At 41.9% G+C, this 24,409-nt stretch overlaps 2 protein-coding genes across 15 annotated transcripts in view; both read left to right on the top strand.

The window, feature by feature from the left end:
- stard13b (StAR-related lipid transfer (START) domain containing 13b) overlaps positions 1–20,537 on the top strand; it is a 59,617-nt gene extending 39,080 nt beyond the window's left edge. For 3 of the 5 annotated variants that reach the window (XM_051957715.1, XM_051957716.1, XM_022189163.2), the window contains 13 exons: positions 11,129–11,200; positions 12,176–12,257; positions 14,091–14,154; positions 15,073–16,430; positions 16,546–16,716; positions 16,952–17,111; positions 17,292–17,490; positions 17,681–17,894; positions 18,339–18,453; positions 18,568–18,789; positions 18,965–19,182; positions 19,294–19,470; positions 19,649–20,537. In XM_051957715.1, coding sequence (XP_051813675.1) covers positions 11,129–11,200; positions 12,176–12,257; positions 14,091–14,154; positions 15,073–16,430; positions 16,546–16,716; positions 16,952–17,111; positions 17,292–17,490; positions 17,681–17,894; positions 18,339–18,453; positions 18,568–18,789; positions 18,965–19,182; positions 19,294–19,470; positions 19,649–19,766 — 3,170 coding nt within the window. In that variant the 3' untranslated portion in view covers positions 19,767–20,537. Of the gene's footprint in view, positions 1–8,348; positions 8,585–9,755; positions 10,024–11,128; positions 11,201–12,175; positions 12,258–14,090; positions 14,155–15,072; positions 16,431–16,545; positions 16,717–16,951; positions 17,112–17,291; positions 17,491–17,680; positions 17,895–18,338; positions 18,454–18,567; positions 18,790–18,964; positions 19,183–19,293; positions 19,471–19,648 lie in introns of those variants that run through there. The other 2 variants (XM_022189164.2, XM_051957717.1) reach the window with 2 other exon arrangements.
- A 2,739-nt stretch (positions 20,538–23,276) lies between these two features.
- The window catches only part of nbeab (neurobeachin b), a 200,852-nt gene continuing 199,719 nt past the window's right edge, over positions 23,277–24,409 (top strand). For 7 of the 10 annotated variants that reach the window (XM_051957710.1, XM_051957709.1, XM_022189166.2 and 4 more), the window contains exon 1: positions 23,280–23,908. In XM_051957710.1, coding sequence (XP_051813670.1) covers positions 23,636–23,908 — 273 coding nt within the window. In that variant the 5' untranslated portion in view covers positions 23,280–23,635. Of the gene's footprint in view, positions 23,909–24,409 lie in introns of all 10 variants that reach the window. The other 3 variants (XM_022189171.2, XM_051957712.1, XM_051957713.1) reach the window with 2 other exon arrangements.

The raw sequence follows: 24,409 nt of genomic DNA, 5'->3' as shown, positions 1-24,409 counted from the left end.
TGAGCAGGGTAATGTGTGGAACACTTACACCCTTGAAAATTTTAAATGCTTTGCCAAGAGCAGACAGGAACCCTTCAGCTTGTTAAGAGGACAAGCTGTACCCTCATTCGTCCGTTCCTCATCTGACTGTAAGATGGGTAATTGTTTGAAAACACTATTGGAAAGAGGTTTGCATTGTTCTGCCTTTTGAGAGGTTGTATTGGTTAAGGGGCTCTTCAAAGTAAGGAATCTAGTTAGAGTCTGGCCTTTCCCTCTCAGGACTCCACTCTGCAGAGCACTGCATTATTCATCCATGGTCTGCAACAACATGTGGCACATTTGATCATCTGAGAGTGCAACAAATACAACTGCTCCTTCATTCAAACGGGGGTTTGATGATAACTGAAGATGTAGCACATTGTTTACTAAGCTCATATGAATTGGGTTTATCTTTTATTCATGAACTTCTGTGTTGTAAACAAGATTGTTATGCAGATTTTTCTTGCTACCTTAAGGGGGCAGTAAATAATTCTGACAGGAAGCGAAGAACAACTTGACAGTGTGCTTGGCTGGTAGTCTGCATCCAATACTACAGTCATCATATCTCAAATGATTAAATCTATGGTTTGTACTGTCTCTGCATGCTCTGTTGGGCAGTTATGAAACAAAATTAATAGAATAGGAAAACAATTCTGCATCAAGTTGTGATGGTTTGGTATTTGCTCATTACCAGACATTAAATTGACACCCTCTTAAAATAACGGTCTAATTTTTTTCAGATTTTTCAAAAAACACAAAGAACTGAACCACACCACACTGAACCTTGACCTAAGCCATTATGCTAAAGGGGTAGAATCACATGATCTGTTCAACTGAGGATGTGGGCGATTGTACTAGAGGTGGCCAGCATCATGAGGAGATGATTTGGGCAAAAAATAAGAATAAAAACATGTCAAAAATGACTTGCGCTAATATTTTAGGAAGGTGATAAAATGCTACTGTGTTATAATCAAGTTTGAGTATGTACTGTGTTTGCACTGGAAAGTCTTTTGGGGAAAAAGGAGTATAATTAAGACAGACAGCATACAGACTGAATATTTTCTTAAGATGCTATTGAAATACACTGTTCTCAGAAGGAAAAATGTAGAATGATTTATATGTGGTGGTGTTTGGAAAACCAAATGTAATCAAAATGTATCTTCAGAATCTTCCAGTTCTCTCTTTTTTAAGTTTCATTTGCAGTCACAAAGTGGCAGTTTAATTGGCATTCAGTGTTGCCTGTATTGTATTATTTCCTGTTTATGGAAAATTATGTCGGATATTACTGTGCTCTAATTGGTACAATAGTTACCTATGACAGGATGGAGTACATACTGTATAGATTCGGTAGGTGAGTGGATTTGGGATATGCTGATGTTTGCATGTCGTTAGTTCTGTGATAGACTGATGAGCTTTCTGATGTATATGTGGGACAAACTGCTGCTAAAGAGGATCAGAATTTTAGAAAATTGATAAATGAAAGTCTGTCATTGTCAAGTGATATTACAAGTTCAAGTTTGAGGGGATAAAGTAGCAGTTGCGGATGAAAGTTTTCTCCTAAAGTTATATCTGAAATACTTGAGAATGCCTCTTTTAAATATATTAACGTCTCGGGACACATTGATGGTGTAAGATGTTGTTTTGGTTACTGCGATGTTGCTTAGCAGACAAAGAAATACAAGATACCTAGTTGAATCCAGATGACTTTAATCACAAACAGAGATCAATATTTTTATTTCCTTTGATGAACAACTTGATCACACACAGGCTGTGAACGGATCTGACTCATCTGCAGCTCTGATTGGTTGTTATCGTACTTCCCATTGGATCTGAAGCTAAAATGTACCAACAGGTGTTTGGTAGTCGTTGGTCATTTATTCCCCTGCTGATAAAGAGCGAGTAAATGATTCCAGAATGAGGCTGGAACAAATTGACTCAGTCTAACCAACCTCTGGTAAATAAAGGTCACATTCATGAAAGGTCACTCTTATGTGAATTTCCACTTTTTTCCTGTATGCGGCAGCCTGAGCTCCTGTATGAGAATCAGTGTTGTTCCTATGCAATCAGAGTAGCTGACAGCTGCCACATGTGCACAGCTAATCATTTACTGAAATTTCAGAAATGCCCCAGCTGCACAGTAACAGGAACGAAAGTCACATATTAACAGGTCTGCTTTGGAAAGCTTCAGTTAAAAAAATCCTCTGAAGTAAATAATTTGTGACCCCAGTAGTCAACAGTGACAAGAGCGATTATTTTGACAGTGACTTTGAGGATCTGACTTGTTTTTTCTGAAGCTACAGTAAAATCAATGATAAATGAAGCATATTAAGATGTCAAATCTCAACTTACTTACAATAGATTGCTGTTTAACAAAATATGATAACTAGTTTTGTATTATAATAATATTCATCCTCCGAAGCGCATTGCATTTGTCTCTAATTTATTGAATGCTATGTATTCAACTTACAGTGCATTTTCTCCTCAGTGGTATGTGAAGCATGCCAGAGGTCAGCACATGGCCGCCCTCCTGTGGTAGAAATGTGCATTACATGTCATTAACTGGAAAGACTGACAGAGGTGTAAAAGGCAGCATGCATCCAGACCGCAGACTTTCAGCCGCTCTCTCTTGACTTTATAGGCCGTTGAGCCGGAGGGTGACCGTCTGAACACAGCCTGCCATTGATGGCCACACTGTGTGTTTGTGTGTGTGTGCGTGTGCGTGTGCGTGTGCGTGTGCGTGTGTGTGTGTGTGTGTGTGTGTGTGTGTGTGTGTGTGTGTGTTAAGGAGAAACTGTGAATGCTCTGATAAAGCACAACAATCACTGAGCTCTGTCTATGCATTCTTGGTAAACTGAGCTGCACCTCATCATTTACAACAGTTTGTGCTGATGGTATTGTTCTCTTTACTGCGAGTCAGAAGTCGGTTGCATGTTTGCTGCGAAGCTCCTGAGGAAGTCTTGTGGCCATTCACTTTGATGTTGTTAATTAGGACCAGAGTCCCTAGGGATGGCACCATGCTTTTATTGTGGAGGTCCTGACAGGGCTTTCTCACGGTAGGGGCCCTTGTTCTGACATTGGGCCCCATCTTTACCCTCTGACTCTCTGAGGCCATTCCCAGAGAAGGAGGGAACCCCACATAGTCCCCTCTGGGATCCAGTCCAAATGAGAGGAAGGAGAACCTGCAGGATTCAACTTCAGAGGAGTTTCATCTAAGCATTTTTTCTCCTCCTTTTGCCCCCCATATTTGTACTTTTATAGACCTGTGGTCCCATATTAAACAAAATTTGTCATCTTGCAGTGTTTTTGAACTTCTGAGTGTGTGATGTTTGATTTGTGTGGGTGTCACGACTTACGGAACACGTGTTGATAGCTTTCCAGTCAATATTTTTCCATATTTGAGTCAAGCTTTTAGGTCAGCTTGCTGAGTGTTTGTCAGTAACTCAAAGTCCGCCTTTAGCTATGTTATATGACATCGCTGGAAAACCAAATTACAGTGTTTATATAAGCTATCAAAGGGAAGCAAGGAATTACAGCCACACAACCATGTATTATAAGTGGGAAGGCAGCATGACATGGCGAGGCATGCAGCCTGCTGAACTTCACCTAAAAGAAGACATGTATGGACTTTAAATCAGGGTGCAAACAAATTTGTTTGTAGGGCTAAAGAGGGATGCAGTTAACTGCATGAACACATTGGAAACTGTGAGAGCCAGCTGTGAGGGAGCTTGAAAAAGACAACTGAAAGAGCCCAGATCAGGGTCTTGCTGAGAGAAGACAGAGAAGGAGAGACAGGGAGGTGGAAGAAAAGACGGGAGTCGACAGCTCCAAGGAATTTCGTGGACAGAAAAGGGAGCTGGGGGGAAAGTCAGACAGGCCCGGAGAATAAGTTCTCCCTTTCTGTAGTCTGTTTCCAGGCCTTTAGTCTGGATAACACAGATGTGTACAGGTACAATACCTCTGCAGGGTCTGTTTTAACAAGCTACCTTGTTGCTTATATGCTGTCTATGTTGGCATGAGGAGCAAAAACAAGATAATATTTGGCAAAAAATAAACATTCTGAAACATGAAAGTTACTGAGGGCAGATAGCAAACCCTTGATGTGTCATTACTGTCCAGCCTTCATTTTTTAAATATCCTGCACTGTTATTTGTTTGTCTATTGATGTGGTGAATAACTCCAACTGAACAACTAGATCAGTGATTACTCTCCAAAGATCAACACTGGGTCAAAGAAATAGCCCAGCGTTTCAGGGAGGTATGCCCAAATGAAATGAAGAAGGAAATCTGCAAAAGCCAAAGCTGATGTTTTTATCACCAAAGAAAGCAAATCCTTAATGAAGGCCTCCAAGACGGTTGTCAGAACACTTCAGCATGCGTGGGAACATGGCTGCAGTCCAGCGTCTGGAAGTGTTTAGCTTGTGCATCCTGCTTTGGAAGTTGCTGTAGTATTTCGCAGAAAGCTGATTGATTTCTGTTCTATTTGGCGCTGCTGGCAGTAAAGCGGAGGTGGATTGGGATGTGGAAATTGATGAGATTTCTCCTCCTTCCTAGAGGTTTGGGGTCAGAGGTTGTTTTTCTAGTAAAGGACTTTTCTATTTAGGTGTCCTCTGGAAGTCATGTGCCAATGTGTCCTGCAGCATGACCAAAGGGGTAGAAGCTGAACACCTGTCTGTGAAGCGACAGAGAGTACTTGACACTTCCTTGGTTTTTCTATTTGCTAAGCAACCCCAGGGAATCAACATGTGGTTGTGACAGCATTTCTCAAAACTGAGTGAATGTGAGACAGTTTAACGAGTTGGATGAAAACATGGCAGAGTTAATGATTTGAACTTTGAAGCCTTGGCTTGCTCAGAGGCTACGCGGCCCAAACGTCATACCCCATTATTTGTCTTCTAGCTGTGACACCAGACCGGATCAGTTTACAGTTTGGATTGGAGATAATTTGTAAATCCTTCACTGAAAAGCTATTTGTGGTAGGATGACAATAACTCTGATAATCCTTCTCTCCCAGACTGTTGTTGGGTGATTTGGAGCACAAAGTGTAGAGATTTTCCATAGTTTCAATGTTAACAACAGGCATGCTGACCCCACATGTTTTAACAGTAAAAACCCTGTCAAGCTTGAGTTTATTGTGCTCTCAGGCAGGACTGTTTCAAAGAAATTAATCAGCTCCTGATTTTATTACAAGACTACCGGTAACTGCACAGGAATAACTGTGAATGTGAACTAACGTCTGGGTATTTTAGTTGTGTCACTGTGAATTGTTTAATCATTAGTAACCTGTAAATGCTGCAATAGCTGTGACTGGTATTTCCAGACTTTAGTGAGACAAAGGAGAGAGAAAGAGAGAGAGCTGTTGGGTTATTTCTCCTGAAGATGAAAGAGCATTCTCTCTGGGTGTCCTTCAGAGGTGAAGGAGAGTGTACCACAGCTGTGCTGCTCTTGTTTAAATTCAATACAGGACCTCAAGAGAAAAACACAGCCCAGATGACTTTTGACCCAGCAGGCTTTGGCAATGGTCAACAACATCAGCTCCCTAGCTCACATAGTTATGTTATTTACTCTCCGAATCAATAAGCTCTTGCTGTGAGTGTGTGTGTCTGCTGTGAAATGAAAGGGGACCTCATCTCTGGCCAGTGGAGCCATTAAAAATTACTAGGATTCTTGAAGCAGATTCTTTATATATGAAACAACATGTATCTGCAATCTGCCTTTTAACAGAGAACAAAAATAACTGAAGAGAAAATGATGCTGATAATAGGTATTAGATTTAAAAGGCTCATCTGTGATGTATAAAGTGGCTCTTCAATTGATTCTGGATGTCCGTGAAACTCTGACCTACACAGGTTGGGAATGCTAATGCCTCTTTGGCACTGCCTTTTCCTGGGCTCATACTGTTTGTCCTTAAGTCTCTGTGTTCCGGGAGGCATTGAGCTCTGCTTTATCCACTTGTTACCAGAGACCTGTGGTCCACTGAAAGGAACTCTCCACAGTCAGCATGGACCACAAGGCAAAAGTATGTCCAGATTTGCTAGCTCATTTGTATTTGCGGAAATTTTGTTATGGTGTCTTAGCAACATAGCCTCGAGCTGATGATTTTAAACCTGCATCCCGTGTCGACGGCAGGATAACAGGTCCCCTGTGTGCCCCACAGGATCAAATGAGGGGGCTGGAGGTCTCTGGGTGATTCAACACTGCCTCTCTGTAATTACTCGGCCTGTGGAGCCAGCTAGCTCATGTGCCAATCACTGCATGGACACAAAGGCACTGTGTTGTTACTCACCTTTGTAGACAGATAATCTCTTAGATTTGACTATTGTTCTTTATATCACCTCCTTGTCAATCAGTTTGTTGACGTTGCGAATGAACTCAGGACGTGATCTGATGCTGCCCACCTGCACCTCCTGTTTGGTTGATGCTTGTGGCACATTGTGCTGAGGATATTGAAGTCTGAGACACATGTAGAGCTTTGTTAATTAAGACCTGCTCTTGAAAATAGAAAGGCTTTATTCCCACAACTTTAGGTGAATTACATGGGGTACTGCACATTAGTCCACCTTGTGAATTCCCAGAGTTTCCCTTAGAGGACCTGAAGTGACCCCTCCTGTAGCCACAATCATGTTTCTCAGGCATCACATTCATCTTTTGGCTATAATTCATCCTTAATTCGGCTTCCTATTTGATCAACCTTGTGCACAATTGTAAACTAAGACAGGAATGTTAGGGCTATTTTGAGCATGAAGCATCAGATGTTGTGGTTTTTGGGCAGACTAGAAGAGGGGGCAGTGTGCGTTTCCCCTGGCTGTCTGTCTAGTCTTCACTGACTGCTCACTGTGAGTGGGTGTCTGTATGCAATTAGCATCACAAAGGGGAAGAGAGGCCTCTCCTCTATGCCTCCCAGCATGACGACACCTACAAGTGGAATCTTTCTTTTTTTTTTCTTGCCATATTGCTGGTCCTGTCTGTCTTTCTCCAGGTGTTCAGATAGACAATCTATGTGCTCAGTTGCAGGCTGACTTGTCAGGCTGATTCACTCTGCAGCAGTGTGGTGCGGGGGAGGAAAGGCCAAACTCATTTGAGTCTACATAGTGAGCACTTACACATTTAAGTAGTTTGTTTAAGAGTGTTTCTAAACTTCTGATATATCTTAAGGGCATTTACAGTTGAATGGCTTGTAAAGGTGACTAAGTGGATTTCCTACGTCATTCTGCCTGTGCCTGGAGCTTTACACCCAGCTCTGGTCCCACTAGTTCAGAAGAGGAAATGGCAGGAACTTCAAAAAGTCAGGCAGACTACATCTGGAATTCCACTCACATGATAGGAATTATGGATGGATATGATATCCTTACATAATCACAGAGCCACGGAATACCGCAATAATTTAATGGGTCTTTTTCCAGACATTCCGCTAATAGATTTTCCTCATAAATCATAGATTGTGTGATTTCATCTTTTTCAATTTCATGTAAAATTGGGCTTTCAATGTATTCACACAGCGAATCCAGTCCTTTTGTCCTCTTGGGTTTGATTTATGAGTGTGTGTGCATGTACATATTTTTATCATATTTTCCTTTTGCCTTCTTAAAATAACATTGTCGTCTTGTGGGTGGAACTTGTTGCCGACACAATAGAAATGAAAAGTCAAAAATATTATTACTACAATATTATTACTGCAATTCAGTCATTATTTATTTGCAAGCACATTTTCATTCATTATTAATTGATTCTGTTTTTTTTAACAACTGTTTTTGTCTGATTCATTGTTTCTGCTTTCGAAAAGAGACAGAGGTGAAACAGACTAATGTATCATTCTGATGATGTTAGTGCAGAGTCTTGTGAGCTCAGTGCCTCAGCATGATTCACTGCTGCTGATTACTGACAGTTTATGTCATGGTTTTCCCCGAGTTCAGCTGCCTACGTTTTTTCCATTGCACTGACCCGCTGGATCAACATCTGGAACTCCTCAAAACCACGTTTTCCTTTTTGTTTGTTTAAGTTCAAACATTTCCCACATCAGCTTTAACACTTCTTGGATGAAAATTTCGAAAGACTGTTAAAGCTGACCTCGTGTAATCTGGCTGAAATGACTGAAAACAGAAACATATGTCAGGAAATGGCAGTAAATTCCTCATGTTTGAATCTTGAAATAAAAGAGAGTCTCAGAATATGGAGGCAATCCATTGCTGTTTGGCTGCAGCTTAGATCTTTGCCAAAAATGTGCTGAGTGGGGTATAAAAGAGTTGTCGTGGGCAGAGCTGGGTAGGAGGGTCGGGCACAAGGAGCCGGAGGGGAGGAAGGAGTGGGGGGTAAACGTTAGGGAGCCTGCCACAGAAGGGGTGGGTTGAGGGAGAGATTTAGTGTTGGGACAGGCACATGGTGGTTGGGGGTAGATGGAAAGAGAAAGGGAAAGAGGGAGCTGTGGATCTGAGTTCAAACTGCAAGCTGTGTTCAGAGAGAGAGCAGGAATGTGGCGCAGCGTGGGAATGAAGATGCTCTGACATGCTGAGAGACACTCTTAAGTCTTGATGGATATATGAACCACTCTGGCTGTATGATGAAAATATCCCGTGAGTACACAACAAATTTGTAACCGGAAGGAAACTGCAGTTGTTACTTGGTTCAAGGGCTTTGGGGAAGAGGCACATTAAGGCCTATGAGGATGATGGTTTGTTTTTTATTCACATGAAGCCTGATTGAATGAATCTGGTGTTTTTTCATCTTCCAAAACAGTATGAAAAGAAGAGGATTACTCTTTGTCACAAAGCTTGAATGTCAACATGCCGCTCAGGACAAAACAAGGCATATTAAAAATCCTCAAAAGTTTTTGCTCTTGTAGTTGTCTGCAAATATTTTATGGAGTGTGTGGAGTGGAATGTAGTTGAGCCTTTAAAACTGTCATAATTTTGGCACCGCTTAGCTCAAGGACTATGAAAGAGTGCCATATCTTTTCCTCCAGCACTTTGTTACACATTATATCTGAGCAAAGAATTGCTTAACCAGTGTTCTTGATAGTCAGCATTGTATAAAGTGAACTGTAAGGGAAGGAGTTGCCCTCGCCACAGATACTTCAGTCGTAGACAGCTTTTGACATTCTGGGCCATTGTGTCACGGCCAAAGTGGGCTTCATCTCTTTGTGAAACTGTAATTTTATACTGTACACAGTTTTAAAAGCTGTGGGTTGTAGAGAGCAAACACAAGTTCTCATTCTTTGGCATGATGCCCACCAGCCTTTTATCCACAAGAGATTTCCTTAGAGAGAGGATGAGAGGACAGAATGTCTCGGTATCGTGTTACAGAATGCCAAACAGAGGAATTCCCAGATCATGTTACTTTGCTCCCAGTGGTCCAACCTGCGGCTGTGGGACACAAGAGGACCTGGCAACTCTCTCACTGTGTGCTGCAGTTGAATAATACAGGCCCAATATTATCCACCTGGGAGGGAAGCCTAGCTGAGCAGAAAGCCTTTAGCTCCTGCTGATACAGGTGGGAACAGAGCAGAGCGGCTCCTGGCAGCGTACACATGTTGACTTAACTGCTGGTAAAGGGAGTAAACAGTAGACTTTTTTTTGTTATCCAAGGACACAGGGAAATGTTAATATTTATTCAGTTGCTGGTCAGTCTGAAGACCAAAGTCACTTTTCATTGATTTCTGAGTAGCAGAGATGTGAAGCAGAAAAGGTGAGTCATGGATACACAGTTTTATAAAGCAGTATCTTCAGTAATTACTCAGTATTGTGTGATGAATGACCGCGGTTCATGTTACGGCTGTAGTGCGTCAGGCGAAGACAGGGGCTGGAACTGAGAGCTCAGATGTGTGATGGCAGAGTTATTTGTCACCCGTGGCTGCAGCTCATGTGTAGCTTTTCTTGGATGTGATGTTTACGCTCTTGCAATGATTTGGAGATTCCCTACATTGTGGAAAGCTTGTTAAAGCACAGATGTGTGTTCAAGAGAAGAGCTAGTGGAACATTCATCAGATCTGTGACTTTATAAAGCACTGGAGCTGGTAAGAATACCTTAATCTTAGATGTACAGTATGTGCTTTATATTTTTCACGCTAGATAATTTGTGTCATTTAACCAATGTGATCTCTAATTCTCAGTTGTGTAGTTGTAGAGTGGTTAACTTTAGATAGTAAGCGATTCAATTAAATTGTGTATTCTGTACAATTCTTTAACAGTTATTGTCATCATGACATAATCTGCCAGTCAGTTTGTCAATTATTTATTTGCTGTTAAGTTGATAAAGTATGAGAAAGTAGTCAAAAAAATATTAACCAAAAGCCAAGGTGACATCTAAAGCTTCAGATCCCAAAAAAGCTTCAAAAACCAGTAAATAATCACATTTATAACCAGAACTGCAGCTAGAACTAGTGCATTGTGTGTTTTTTTTTTAATTACTTAAATAAATAATGCGTTAGGGATATTTCTGTTCATACTCGCCTGCTCATTTCAGCTCTCGGCTCATTTCTTGTTGCTCAGACGCAGTATTTAATAAAGAATAAATTTCATATAACTGATATGGTAACTTAGATTAAATATAATGTTTGAGGGTCTCTTCTTTATTCAGTTTTCTTTAATGCATTAAATATTTCCTCTCCTAATGTAAAGCAGCATGTAGTAGCACTGCTGTGTCAGACATTATGTCGCGTGGAGGCGGTAAATGGCACCCAGCTCTATTAGCATTAATGGAAAGGTGCCAACGGTCAGTTTCCTCTCCTTGTCATCAGCGGCTCTGAAGCCTGCAGACGGCTCACTCTGTAGGGCCACTTTATGATCCTGACTGTGGGGGTTTAGCTCTTTATCAGAAACTCCAAGCAAATGTTTGTTTGCTTGGATTCCATTAAGGAGTGTTCTGAATAAGATCTGTTTAACCTTATCTATAGTTTTCTATCGTTATTTTTAGTTTTTTATGCCTCAAAATGAGTTCATTCTCTTTAAGGTTTATATATTTTAGTATCTATGGCTCTATGCACGTGGAGGGGGTTTACCTCCAAGTCTCTTGTGTACGATACCTGAAAAACAGTGCTGTTTTGTTGAACTTATCTTTAGTGGTTGGCTTTCAATTTTTAAAATCTCTCTTCTTAAAGCACATAATTTTTTGTGTTTCAGAAATCGAGGCGAAAGAGGCGTGTGACTGGCTGCGGGCAGCAGGATTTCCCCAGTATGCTCAACTCTTTGAAGGTAATAAAAGCTCTCCCACACACATTCATCACAAAGAGGGGAAATGTTGTTTGGTTAAAAGACAGAGATTAATGACATAGCACACCAATAAAAGGATTCTGTGATAAACCCAAAATGCAATTTTGATTTTAGATCTGTTATGAAATGAAACACTGTTACAGCGTGAACACTGGCTTTTCTGCATGATGAGTGAATAATGGTACACAGTGTCATCTGGTCTGGCTTCAGCACTGTACACAAAACCATGCATTCATGGGCTGCATAGTGAGCCTCCTTCACACAACTGTCCTCAGGAAGCTTTGGAGCTCAGGCTCCAGTCAGATCCCCAGACACCACAAAACAAGCGGAACATCAGCTGCTTTTAAAGTCTAATCTTTTCCAAGCTACAGTTACTACATAAACATGTCTTCTGTGCCTAAAGACTGAAGTCATGGGAAGAAATGGGTTTTTATCAGAGTTTAAAGTAGCTCTACTCCCACGGATCTTTTGATGTGCTTTGGTGCAATATATTTGTTTCCGGACAATTTGAAGATAGGAAGAAAACTCCAGCAATGTACGCTGATAGTGCTGGTGGAGCAAAAAGCCTCATTCTGATGATATTAACGAAAGAACAGACAGAGCCTTGTTGAGGTCTGAGTGCTTGCTGCCGCTTCTGCTTTTTATAAGAAGTTAACAGCTTCACATGAATGCAGTGGAATGTTCAGATTCAGTCTCTTGAGTTATGTAAGAGGTAGCCCATACTCAGAGCAAGACGTAATACCCACACAAGCCGGAGCGCTGTTATTTGGGCAAATTCTGCCTGTTCTCATTAGCATCACATACAAAACAAGTTTGATGGTCGCCCGGCCTTCAATGTACTTCTTGGAAAGAATGCAGTTTCCCGATCTTTCTTTCCATTCGTCCCATCTACTGAAATATCAAGTGGAATTTCAAACACTGCTACTCTCTCTTATTTTTATGCTTTTTTCCCTGCAGATTCCCAGTTTCCCATTGACATTACTCCTGTGAAAAGAGATCATGACTTTCTGGACAAAGATCTTGTGGAACCTCTGTGCAGGTAAACAGTTATTTGACACTGGAAAGTTGGCGGCTCATCCATGAGTCAACAAAGTTAGGGCCACAAAGGAAGTGGAGCTTTGTGAGAAGTAAAATCACATCTCCTGATGTTGAGAGTATAATATGCGTATTGTCAAGAATCTCATGAGTAAAAGTCAATTTTGCACACTGTTACATTACATAACACCGCAGAAATTGCATTTGCTAAATCAATAAATCAATACAAAACATCATCAGACCAGTCCCATCTGAGGGCACTAAAATGAACCAGTGTTTAATGAATAAGATTCCTCTTCTCTTCTTCTGACATAACAGCATGATGAATGTTGGATATGAGTGTTTTTCCCTAATTTTCCAGAGAGCATAAAGAATATAAAAGTACATGAAGCCAGCAACTGGTGGTTCCACATCACACCCTTGTAGGGCAAAACAGCTCATGTACTTTTCAAGCCAAGATGAAAACAGCACTTCAGCTACCACAGTCACTATGGCAACCATCCCGAGAGGGAGGCAGGAAGAGCATGAGGGGAGCCTCGCACAGCTCAATATACTGTGGCTCTAAACAACCTTAAAGCAACTCATCTAAATTCCAAACTGGCCACGGGATAAATAGAAGACAATTGGAAACAGTTCCACCTCCAATGTGATTTTGCTCATGACCTCCCAGCATCTCAATGGTAGCAAAAGAATGGCTTTATAATCAGTTACACCACCGTAGTCTTAAAAATAAATACCACCCGACATTCTGTGGGTGTCTTTAAAAAAAGTGAAACTGATAGATATTTCATACATGTGAGTGTTCTCTCTGATCCCTGCCTAAGCAGCCTCCTATTTTAGCAACCACATTCAAAGCTCTTTAGGCCTGCGGTATAAAAGGGCCCCAGCTTAGAAATCCTCTCTTCAGTCGTGTCCCGCTATCTACAGTAACAATCATGGGAACGTCTTGTTTGACTAACCCCTATCATCTACAGCGATGGAGTAAAGTTAGAGCCTCCAGCCGAGGTCATTTGCTGTCACCGAACAATACAGTCAATCAGTTAAAAAAAGACTGTTAGCAATATTTGGAGCTGTTAAAACTTGTAATTATCTTCCTGCAAATCCGTTTCTTTTTGTCTGAAGCCAACACTCACTGGAGCTGCAGTGTATTTTCTTATGCCGTCATCTTTTCCCCATGCTGTTGTTGGTTCATGTACAGTTTTTAGTGCTGCTGCACACCCACAAACTGTAGTAAACTCAAATCACTAAGCACATGTTCAAAGAATGACTCTCTATTGTTAATTATAGATACTGGAACAATCGCACTCTTTGTCTGAGAGAGTTTTGTAAAGATTAGTTTAGGGTGGAAAAGCATCACATTCATGTGACTTTATTAATCAAAAATGACAAAAATACTAACATAAACAGCATGTTCTGGAAAGGATGATCTCTCCAGATCATATGTATGCACAGTTAGCATGTCAAATGTGTAGATGGCATCAAACACCGGCTCATTAACTGGAGACTGACATCTACAGATGACAGTTTTCAGTGAATCAGGCTGTGATTGCACATGGCTGACCTTAAATTCACCTTCCTTAGAACTACCACCCACAACCCAGTCACTTATATCCGACCCTGAGAGGAAGAGAACAGAGCAACTGACAATTACCGGCATTCATTAGGTTTAGGCTATTATGATGAGGACAGACTCAGCTTCCCTCTAGGTCTGGTTGTACATCCAGAACAGAAGCTGATCAGATTAACACTTAAATAGCAAACAGAAGGGGGTCTATTTCTAGTCTGCTCATTAGGAGACTATTGTGGTGTTTTCATCCTTTGGCCATTTTTCTTTCAGGCGACTCAACACTTTGAACAAGTGTGCGTCCATGAAACTTGACGTGAATCTTCCAAAGAAGAAAGTAAGTGTTGAGTCTTTCACTTTCAAGGCTGATTATTGAATGAAAAATGTGGCGCTATGACAAGTGTGATGCAACACTGTATTCTGGGAAAACAAGTGCTCACACATATATATGATGACACATTGTTTTTTTTTTCTCTCAGCCTAGAGCTAGGCTTAAGTGTCACTTTCTTTCTATGTGCATGTAATAGTTTTAAATAATACATGTCCCATGTATCCGTTAAGGTTTGACCTTGACTCGGATATCACATTGGTTACTTGAAATTGTTACACAACTGAAGACAAAAGTCAGTGTCTTTGTAAGAAATGGTATTGTCTTACAAATGGCCTTAAGTTTTGCATATGCTTTCTACACCAACACAGACATAACCTGGCTTTGTCCTCTTGACCCACATTCAATGATATTTTAGATGGTGCCATTGTTCTATCCATTCCTGTTATTACTTTTTATTTGTTCCGACATTACAATGCAGCCTCCTCGTCCATATTAATGATTTTTTCCTGCCTTGATCTATTAATGGAAAAGTCTCCAGCTCAAAGGAATAATTTGCTGTTATCTCACGGTTGGCTGATTGCATAATGTTATTAGTTCTGAGCCATGTTTTACCTTGCAAGCCAGCTCATGTTGTGAATATTTTTTGTACTCATGACACAAAGAGAAAACATATGCAAGCGATATTTAATGAAGTTAGCAAAAGTTGTGTGACGTCACATTTAATTATTCTATTTTCATACTGTTCACAGTCACAAGCACTGTAGGTATGAGCTCTTTAATTTAATAGCAGTTATTCCTGTTTATTGTTATTATTATGGATAATTATGAACATAGGTTTGAGAGACCTAAATAGAAACATTTATATTCATAGATTAAATTATGTAAGCCACAGTAATTGATGTACCATAATCTGTCTTTCCCCAGAGTGAAGATTCTGATGAAGAAGACCTGTTTGCCATCAGTGACAAATGGACATTTGAATGGAGCAGCCGGCGCTGGTCCAGGTTACAAGACATTGACTGTCTGCTGGGAAACCACGGAGCGGGTCAGACCTCCAGGGACGGTGTTCCTCTAAGAACCACCACCAGCAGCGAGAGTGTTCTGACAGACCTCAGTGAGCCGGAGGTTTCTTCTTTGCACAGTGAGAGCAGCGGGGGCAGCGGTCATAGAGGCCTCAGCACAGAGGACTCTGACTGCTCCAACCGCACATGCTCAGATTCTGCAGCAATGCCAGACTCTACTTCTCTCACAATGCCTCACATCCCCAAAGAATTCACTCACTACGACTCACTGCCTGATAAACATGGCAAGACAGGCCGCACCCGTGCCAAAGACTTCCTGAAGCGCATGGAGACACTGAGCTCCCGACGAACTCTTGGTAGGGGCCGCAAGGTGTTGGTGATCAGTTCTCCGGTGCTGCAACAGGAAGCCCAGGCACTGAAGACGCTGCGGTGTGTTGAGATCATAAACGGAGATGGTGGAGCTCCAGAACCGCCGTCCAGCAAAGCTCTGCCGTCCCAGTCTAGTAGTGAAGGTAGCAGCCATTCCAGTGGCAGCACTGTCAGCACACCGAGTCTGAAAGAGCGTAAGCCTCACCGAGCAGATTACAAGCGTAGCGGCATGTATTTGGAGGACATAGACATCTTCTCAGACCCCCAAGAGAATAAAGTCGCAGAACAAAACCGCAGAAATGAATTCTGCTCCTATGAAGACTTGGTGGTCCACATTCCCAAAGACCACAAGCCAGGAACTTTCCCCAAAGCACTGTCTATAGAGAGCCTATCTCCAACCAACGGGGCTTCTATTAACTGGCACACCGGCAGCATGCACCTGGACGCCCCTCTGATTCCATGCAGAAAGGAAAGCAGGCCTGTGACCCAGTGCTGCTCCAGAGGCAGCCGTATCAGCGTGTACGATAATGTTCCTGGCTCACATCTGTATGCCAGCACCGGAGACCTGATAGACCTGGAGAAAGAGGACCTGTTTCCGCACCTGGATGATATCTTGCTACACGTCAATGGTCTGCAGCAGATAGTGGACCACTGGTCAAAAAATGTGTTACCTGGAGGAGAAGCGCAGGTGGACAGGAGGAGGGAAGATAAAGGAGGCCTCCAGTCTTCTAGTCAGATCACACTGGACTTTGAGGGGAATTCTGTGACAGAAAGCCAGACCACACGCAGTGATGGAGACAGAGACAAAGTATCGCTTGCTGAGACAGAATCTACAAAGCTCAGGGAGAGGAGGGACTCAGGAGTAGGCGCCTCACTCACAAGACCGAATAGGTACAACTCATGGAACTATGTTGGATTTCATTAAAATGCGCTCATTTGTTTTCTATGAACAAAAACAACATTTATACTTTTCATAATCTTTGCTTCCAATCTTTTCTCTCATTAGGCTACGATGGCCAAGCTTTCAGATATCTAATCGCCTAAGTCACTCAGTGGCTTCCCTGCAGATTACAAACCAGTCGGCAGGCCAGCTGAGTTTGTTACAGAAGTTTTCTCTGCTGCGTCTTACCGCAATCATGGAGAAGTACTCCATGTCCAACAAGCATGGCTGGACTTGGTAAATCTTATTTAAAACGCTCAAAGTCCACTTTTTGTGTGATACATTCTATCCGATTTTTTTGAATAGATAACCTGTATTTGCTCATTTTATTTTTCTTAGTTCATGTGTCAATGAGTAATTGAAACCGCATTTTAAAAATAGTATTTCATGCTTAATAAATGTGTATGTGCTGCATTCTTGTTTAGCCAATAGAGCATAATTTCAATAAAAGCTGTGTGGTTGTCTCGTCCAGGTCTGTACCAAAGTTTATGAAGAGAATGAAGGTACCAGATTATAAGGACAAGAATGTGTTCGGAGTTCCTCTCATTGTTCATGTGCAGCGTTCGGGACAACCCCTGCCCCTCGGCCTGCAGCAGGCCCTGCGGTACCTGAGGAGCCAGTGTCTTGACCAGGTCAGCAACAGCAGACGTCCTCGCAGGCTGCATGTGTAATATGGTGTAGGATTTCAGTGCATAGGTTTTATCAGTTCTGCTGACAGTCTATAGCGGAACTGCTGTACAATGTGATTAGAAGTTGCTGTCAGCTGTCAACATTAAAACCTCTGTTTTTTGTGGGGGGGGTTTTGCTTCCAGGTGGGTCTGTTTCGTAAATCAGGGGTGAAATCTCGCATCCAAGCTCTAAGGCAGATGAATGAAAACTCTCCAGACAATGTGAACTATGAGGATCAGTCTGCTTATGATGTGGCCGACATGGTGAAGCAGTTCTTCAGGGATTTACCTGAGCCTCTGCTCACCAGCAAGCTGGGCGAGACTTTCCTCCATATCTACCAATGTAAGCACACGAATCTCTCTTAGCTTGTCATTTTAATTTTAATCTCTCACTTATTCTTGTTTCAAATGTGGAAAACATTGTGAAATAGCACCTTGAACTAACAGGGTAGCACTTCGTGATTGCTTTTCTCTCTTCTGTCATTACATCTGTAAAGCAGAAATGATAAAAATACTTTCTTTCACATGTGCAGATGTGCCAAAAGACCAAAGGTTGCAAGCTGTGCAGGCGGCCATTATGTTGATGTCAGATGAAAACCGAGAGGTGCTGCAGACACTTCTCTGTTTCCTCAGCGATGTCACTTCGTCTGTGGAGGAGAACCAGATGACACCCATGAACATTGCTGTGTGCCTGGCTCCCTCCCTTTTCCATCTCAACATACTGAAAAAGGACAATCTCTCACCAAGGTAATTTTTTTCTTGTGTGATAATTAACTTGATGCCCGTGATTTTGGACCAGCCTGGCTGCCTGCCACTTGCTGCCCCTCAAAAATAATGAACAAGACACGCATGCATTCTATTAACTCCACTGTGATTATCTTCACCTATGACTCCATAAAGACGGGCATAAAAATGGGTTACAGAGCTTGCACAGCCCTGGGGGTATAGTAAATTACTCTCTTTCTGGGCCAGTTTTAAAAGGCCATGACACTCTTTTTAAAGCTTAATGTTTTATGAGATCATGCTGTGTACAAACAAAGCAAACTCTCTAATTTAGCAAGCTGAAATTGTTGCTAAAGGGATCAAAGGCGTTCCCTGCAGTGAGGAAGAAGGGTTTATATACTGCTTTTCGGGGACGCTGACCTGAAACCTCTGTTGGCCTAATAATTTTTCTCTCACCATCATCTCCAGGGCCATGCAGAAGAAATATGCCACAGGCAGGCCAGACCAGAAGGATCTGATCGAAAATTTAGCAGCAACACAGGGTCTCGCTCACATGATCATGGAGTGCAATCGTCTCTTTGAGGTACAAGAACCTGCAATTGATTTGTAGCAAGACTTTCAAGCCTGCATGCAATAACCACTCTGTTTATGTTTGCTGTGAGTCTTACCTCATGTTTTTTTTTTAAACACCCATTAGATCCCTCATGAGATGGTTACTCAGTCGCGTAATTCATATGTGGAGGCTGACTTGCATGCACCGACAATTGACGAGCTGTGCAAGCAGCTGGAAGATGATGATGGAACATACCAAACGCATATGGAGGGGAGACTTCAGAACCTGCTCAAAGAGGCTCGGGAAAAGTCCAAATATTGGGTGTCATGCAGTAGCTCTGATAACACAGAACTCTACTATAAGAAGGTAAGTGTGTTCTTGTGTCATCTTTAAAAGTGTATAAAAACAATCTCCAAAACTCCAAATTGTGAAATCAGTAAAGCAAAAAAGAAGATGCAAGGCTTGATAATAGTCATTTTCTTTTGGATCTCAAGCATAGATCATGATGCAAGTTTATTTCATGGATTATGTCTTCATACAGGTGGGAGATGGGAACCCTTTGAGACGTTGGAGAGTGTCTGTGGAGGTGGAAGCGCCGCCATCTGTAGTGTTGAACCGAGTGCTGCGAGAGCGCCACCTGTGGGACATGGACCTGCTTCAGTGGAAAGTGTGTGAGACACTAGACAAGCAGACAGAAGTGTTTCAGTATGTCCTCAATCGCATGCCGCCTCATCCCAGCAGGGACTTTGTGGTTCTCAGGTAAGTGGTGATAAAAGGAAAACACGAGACAGCATATCATTCTTTGATTTTAAGTAGCCATAATTGAATTTCTTTTGGAGTACTTTCTCAATCTCTTTCTGTTTATCCAAGGTCTTGGAGGACAGACTTGCCCAAAGGCGCTTGCTCCCTGGTGTCTGTGTCTATAGAGCATGAAGACTGTTCTCCGATAGGAGGGGTACGAGCTATAGTCCTGGAGTCCAACTACCTGCTGGAGCCCTGTGGCTCAGGAAAGTCCAGACTAACTCACATCTGCAGAGTGGACTTGAAGTAAGTTCAACAAGAAACTTGATACAAGATTTTGCTACTCATAATTTTAGCAAATGTTAAAAAACAAATCTTATACAAGAGATTTTTGCATCATTTCAGGAGTATTTCTGAGCTAGATGAAGCTTTATGTACATGCATATATGCTAAAATGTACTGAATATGCTGTTTTGATTTGTAGGGGAAGGACTCCAGACTGGTACAACAAAGCTTTTGGTCACCTTTGTGCTGCAGAAGCTGCCCGGATCCGCAACTCCTTTCAGCCGCTAATCACAGATGGCCCCGAGACCAAAATCTGAAATTCTTTGCCATTTGTGTCTGCTCAGCCTTGAGCTCAAGATTGAGCCTTTGAGTCATTGCTAATAGGCGGACACAAAAGCATAGACAGGACCCCAGAACTAAAGCACAGTTCATTTTTGTATTTCTGAGTACAAATGCTCTGAAAATAATGTTAAGCTCCTCTGTACTTGCACAATAATTTTTTATTTTTTTTGCTGAGCAGAATTATTCATTGGGAAATTTATCATCCTGCCAATGTTCATGACATTAGGATTTTATTTACCTTTATGTTGCTAAACCTGTATGTTATAATAATTATCTTTTATAATATTATTGTGTTATTGTTACTATAATCTACAATGTCTAGGACATTCAAGCTCTTAAATGCTTCTGGGAAGCATGCATATGTTATTCATGTCAGATTTAAAGCTATGACTATTATGATGTACACTCAAGTGTCTGTATATATGTGTGTGTCAATATAATGTAAATGCAAATGTATATATTGTACATATGTGAAGGGGTAAATAGTGCATATCTTAATCCACTATATATTGATTCTTTAACTGTGTCAACCTTCCTGTAATACGCGTGGTACAAAATTGTAAGCTGGTTTTACTTTGCTTCAGTATTGCCATTTTGGAATGAGTGTAATTTTATTAAACTTTGACCTTCAGCGGTTGTGAAAAGAATGACTTAAGGTTTGACTCAGTCATACCTGCTTTAGGGTACTGGATTGTGCAGTCAGGTACCAGGACATCATTTTGTAATAAAACTATCAAAATTGTAAACGTTTGTATGCGCTGACTCTTAATTTTGCTACAAAATCACCTAGAGGAAACTCACTTCTGTTTGATCTGGGATGAGAGGGACCTCTGCTGGCTATTTGAAAGAAACACGTGACGAAGCAGTCCACAAGGGAGTGCGGTGTATGTCAACTTTAATCTCAGTTTAATGCAAACATAATGGTGAATCAGAAAGATAATGAAGAAAAAAAAATTTCTGACGTTTGCTCAGAAATTGTACGGAAAGTGGAAAACGTGGACACAGCATTTAAACCTGCTTGTTATTTTGTCCACTAGATGGCTCTTTGTGATCAGCAGAATATTCATCATTACTGTGGCAATATTGTATTCTCCCTAATGACAATATTGCAGTTATACTACTGTTTGTCACAGGTATTTTCTGTTTTTTTAAATGGGGATGGCATGGTTGAGAGGGTAGATATTTAATGCCAAGATATCTAATGGGGAAGCGAATATACCAATTATAATGAGGCAACTACAGTAATTGTTTACATTTAGAGATGCCACCAACTCTGCAACCTTGTTAAGTATTAAAATATACTGAGGGCTTGAAAAAAAAGTTGCCACCTGAGATCTATTAAAATCCCAACTGAGATCAAATTAAAGGTTGTGGAAGTTGAGATATGATGACAGTGTGTGAAGGGATCGTTTCTACGGTGAAGATGGTGAGAGCCAGAACCTACAGAACGATCATTACATGAAAATCGACAAACCTTTCAGTGCGATCATTGAGTCTGGATTCCTTTCTGAAGCGTGAATGGTAAAGTCAAACCTCCTCCACTGACTTCTCTTCAACTCTGAAGGGGTTTATAGTTGTTACTTCAATGGGGACCAGTAACCTTGACAGTAAAGATGGGAGGATAAAAGTGACCGACTTTCTGATAGTTATTTCCTATTGCTGTTAAAAGAGCACCATTAGATGTACTGTTATGTTGGGACAACAAATTAAAACATGCAAGGGCTAATTCTGTCAAGCTTAATTGGACACAGTCTATTAAGTACCTTGTCATGCTCCTTACAATCTAATAGTGCAGCTTTCTATTAAAACATTTACTGTAGCACAGAAAACTCCAGTGTATTAAAAACAGCAAACATCACAAGATAAAATTACATTTCATAGGCCAGCAGGTTGAATCGCCAGAACGGCACTTTAAAAAAAAGCATCAGAACTGTACATTAGTAGACTTGATAGATACAGATGTAGAAAACCGCGCATTATTTCTTCCTCTTTTGAAGTCATGCTGACACAGATCAGCTTAATGAGGTCATGAAATGCAAGCTCAGCTTCTGGCTGTCAGTCAGGCAGACGGACAGAAATGTTGCCAAACTGTCAGTGTTGGTCTCTTTTATATAACAAGCAGAACTTGATGTTTTTCAAACGATGTTTGTGCTCCCAAGTAAGTTGAAATTGCTCCAAAATGTATCTATACAGATGACTCCATCTGTATTTCCTGCTATTGGGGTCACTGCATCTTTTTGGTATTAGATTCTGGGCAACATCAAAAAGGCCACATAAGATATTAGCGAAACCAATCTCTTTGATTGCTTCATTTTAGGAAAAATTACATTACCTCGGAAAAAAACGTCATGCTAAATTCTAATGAGAGTTACATAGCCTTGTGCAAATGACTATCCAGGGTGACCTTTGTGCCTTACAGACTGATCAATAAACTGTACAAACCTGGAGCTTCAGCTATAATAACTCAACTACATGTACCTGAGGAGAGAAGAAAAAAAAAAAGCAAAAGCACAGCATGTCAGAAATGCATGGACACCTGCACAATGGATGCTTAAGCTTTGAGAAACCTTTCAGTGAAACCAACAATGAATATTATTACTATTACAACACAGGTTTCTAGTCCAGTCTAGTCCATTCATACGTCATCTAAACACCGTTTCCTCCTCATTAGGGTTGTAGGAGCCTATCTCAGCTGACTAAGGGTGAAGGTACACCCTGGTCAGGCTGCCAGTCTATCACAGGGAGACAAACAAACATATTCACACTGACACCTACGGCCAATTTTTCATTAATTAACCTCAGCGTGTTTTTAGACTGTGGGAGGAAGCTGGAGAGCCCGGAGAAAACCCATGCATGCATAGGGAGAACATGCAAAACTCCATCCCATGCCCGACCTGGGCAACCATCTCATGGGATGCGAACTGGGGATCTTCAAGCTGCAAGGTGACAGTGCTAGCCAAAGAGCAACTATGCAGCCGTTCTTGTTGAATATGCAACAGATAATTGATCGTGCTTTCCTTCCAGTGTGGCACTCTACTATCGGAACACGTGCACGGAAGTTATTAGCAGCGTCATTGGGAACACCTGTGTTTTTCCGGTTCAGGTTGAGTGGGAACAATTACTTCGCTGTTTGCAAATTTTTTTTCTCATTCTAGCTGTTTTGCATTACTTTTAAAACTGTTTCGTGTTACTTTTATTCGAATTGTTTAATTATTTTTCCATTTACGCAGTTTTTGCAGGAAGCTCCAGGTAGGAAATTTAAGTTTTTGCTCCAGGTAGGAAAAGCGAAGTTTTTGCGCAGTACTTTGGTTAAAAACCCACCTGGTTTCACTGACAGAGGAGACACTATATTAAATGCATGAGGGTGGTTTATCTTTTTTTAACCTCCAGAAGTTCTTACTTATGCGGCCACGTTTCTCGCCTGCACGGCGTTAGCGGTGTGTCTTGGAGCTCTGTCAGCGCAGGCGTGGTGAGCGGAGCCGCAGGCAGGGGGCGGCAACATGGCGGTGACAGAAGCAGCAGCAGCAGCAGCAGCAGCACCACCACCACCACCACCGACACGGAGTCGCGCATCCAGGAGAGCGGCACACACACATCCACGCAGCTCCGTGAACGCTGCGCGGGTCAGTCAGCTTGGTTAACCGGCTGCCACCGACAGCACGCCGGACTCACTCACTGGAACTCTCCGGAGTGGATTTTACTGACAGAGAGTGTTTTGTTTTTTGTTTTTCTCTGGTGTTTATTGTTATTTTTCTCTTAATGCTCCAGGGCAGTGGTTAAATATATTACACACACAGAGACAGAGAGAAAAGACAACAACAACAACAGGAAGCTTCTGACGGAAATGACAAGCGAGAGACCGGTGACAATGCCGGGCTCTCTGTCGCTCTCGGACCGACAACCTCCTCCAGGTCACGGGCAACACGCGGCCGCAGTGTCCGCTGCTGCCGGCGAGACGATGATGATGTCCGGCTCAGGTTCAGTGGTCCTCCCGGCTGGGATTATCAACCCGGCAGTTCCTATCCGGAATATCAAGATGAAATTTGCTGTTCTCATCGGACTGATCCAGGTTGGAGAGGTTAGCAACCGGGATATTGTGGAAACGGTGCTGAATCTGGTAAGCAAACATTTTTTCTTCTATCACATCATTGTCCAAAAAACAAAATCTGGAGTGATGTGATGCTGGCATGAGACAAACTGTTAACATCTAGTCTGTGAGAATTATTTGCAGCAGCATTGATAGAAGCAGCCTGGGTGCCCGGGATATGTGAGAGTAGTGAACATTTAAAACTCACACATGCACACCAGGTGCATTGAAGAAAATAAAGCCACTTCTCAAGTTTTGCAGTCCAACAAACTTCCCTGTGTTTTCCTGACTCGTGTAAGTAAGGGTGACTTGCACAGAGATTCAAGGAGCAATGTGAGCTCTCTGTAGCCTTCCTGGTGCACTAGTTCAGATTGCATTTAGGTGGAGGTGAATGAGCAGAGGCAGCAGGCATGTGTGGGGGGATTTCAGTGGGCCCAGACCTTCCTCATAACATGCCAGGCTCTATGGCTGCTGGTAAGCTGTTTTCAGGGAGCCCAGAAGTGCCACAGCACCACTAATAATTTGATCAGT

Source organism: Acanthochromis polyacanthus, chromosome 13 (genome assembly GCF_021347895.1).
Source record: "Acanthochromis polyacanthus isolate Apoly-LR-REF ecotype Palm Island chromosome 13, KAUST_Apoly_ChrSc, whole genome shotgun sequence".
Lineage (NCBI taxonomy): Eukaryota > Metazoa > Chordata > Actinopteri > Pomacentridae > Acanthochromis > Acanthochromis polyacanthus.
This window is presented reverse-complemented; position numbering and strand designations above follow the sequence as displayed.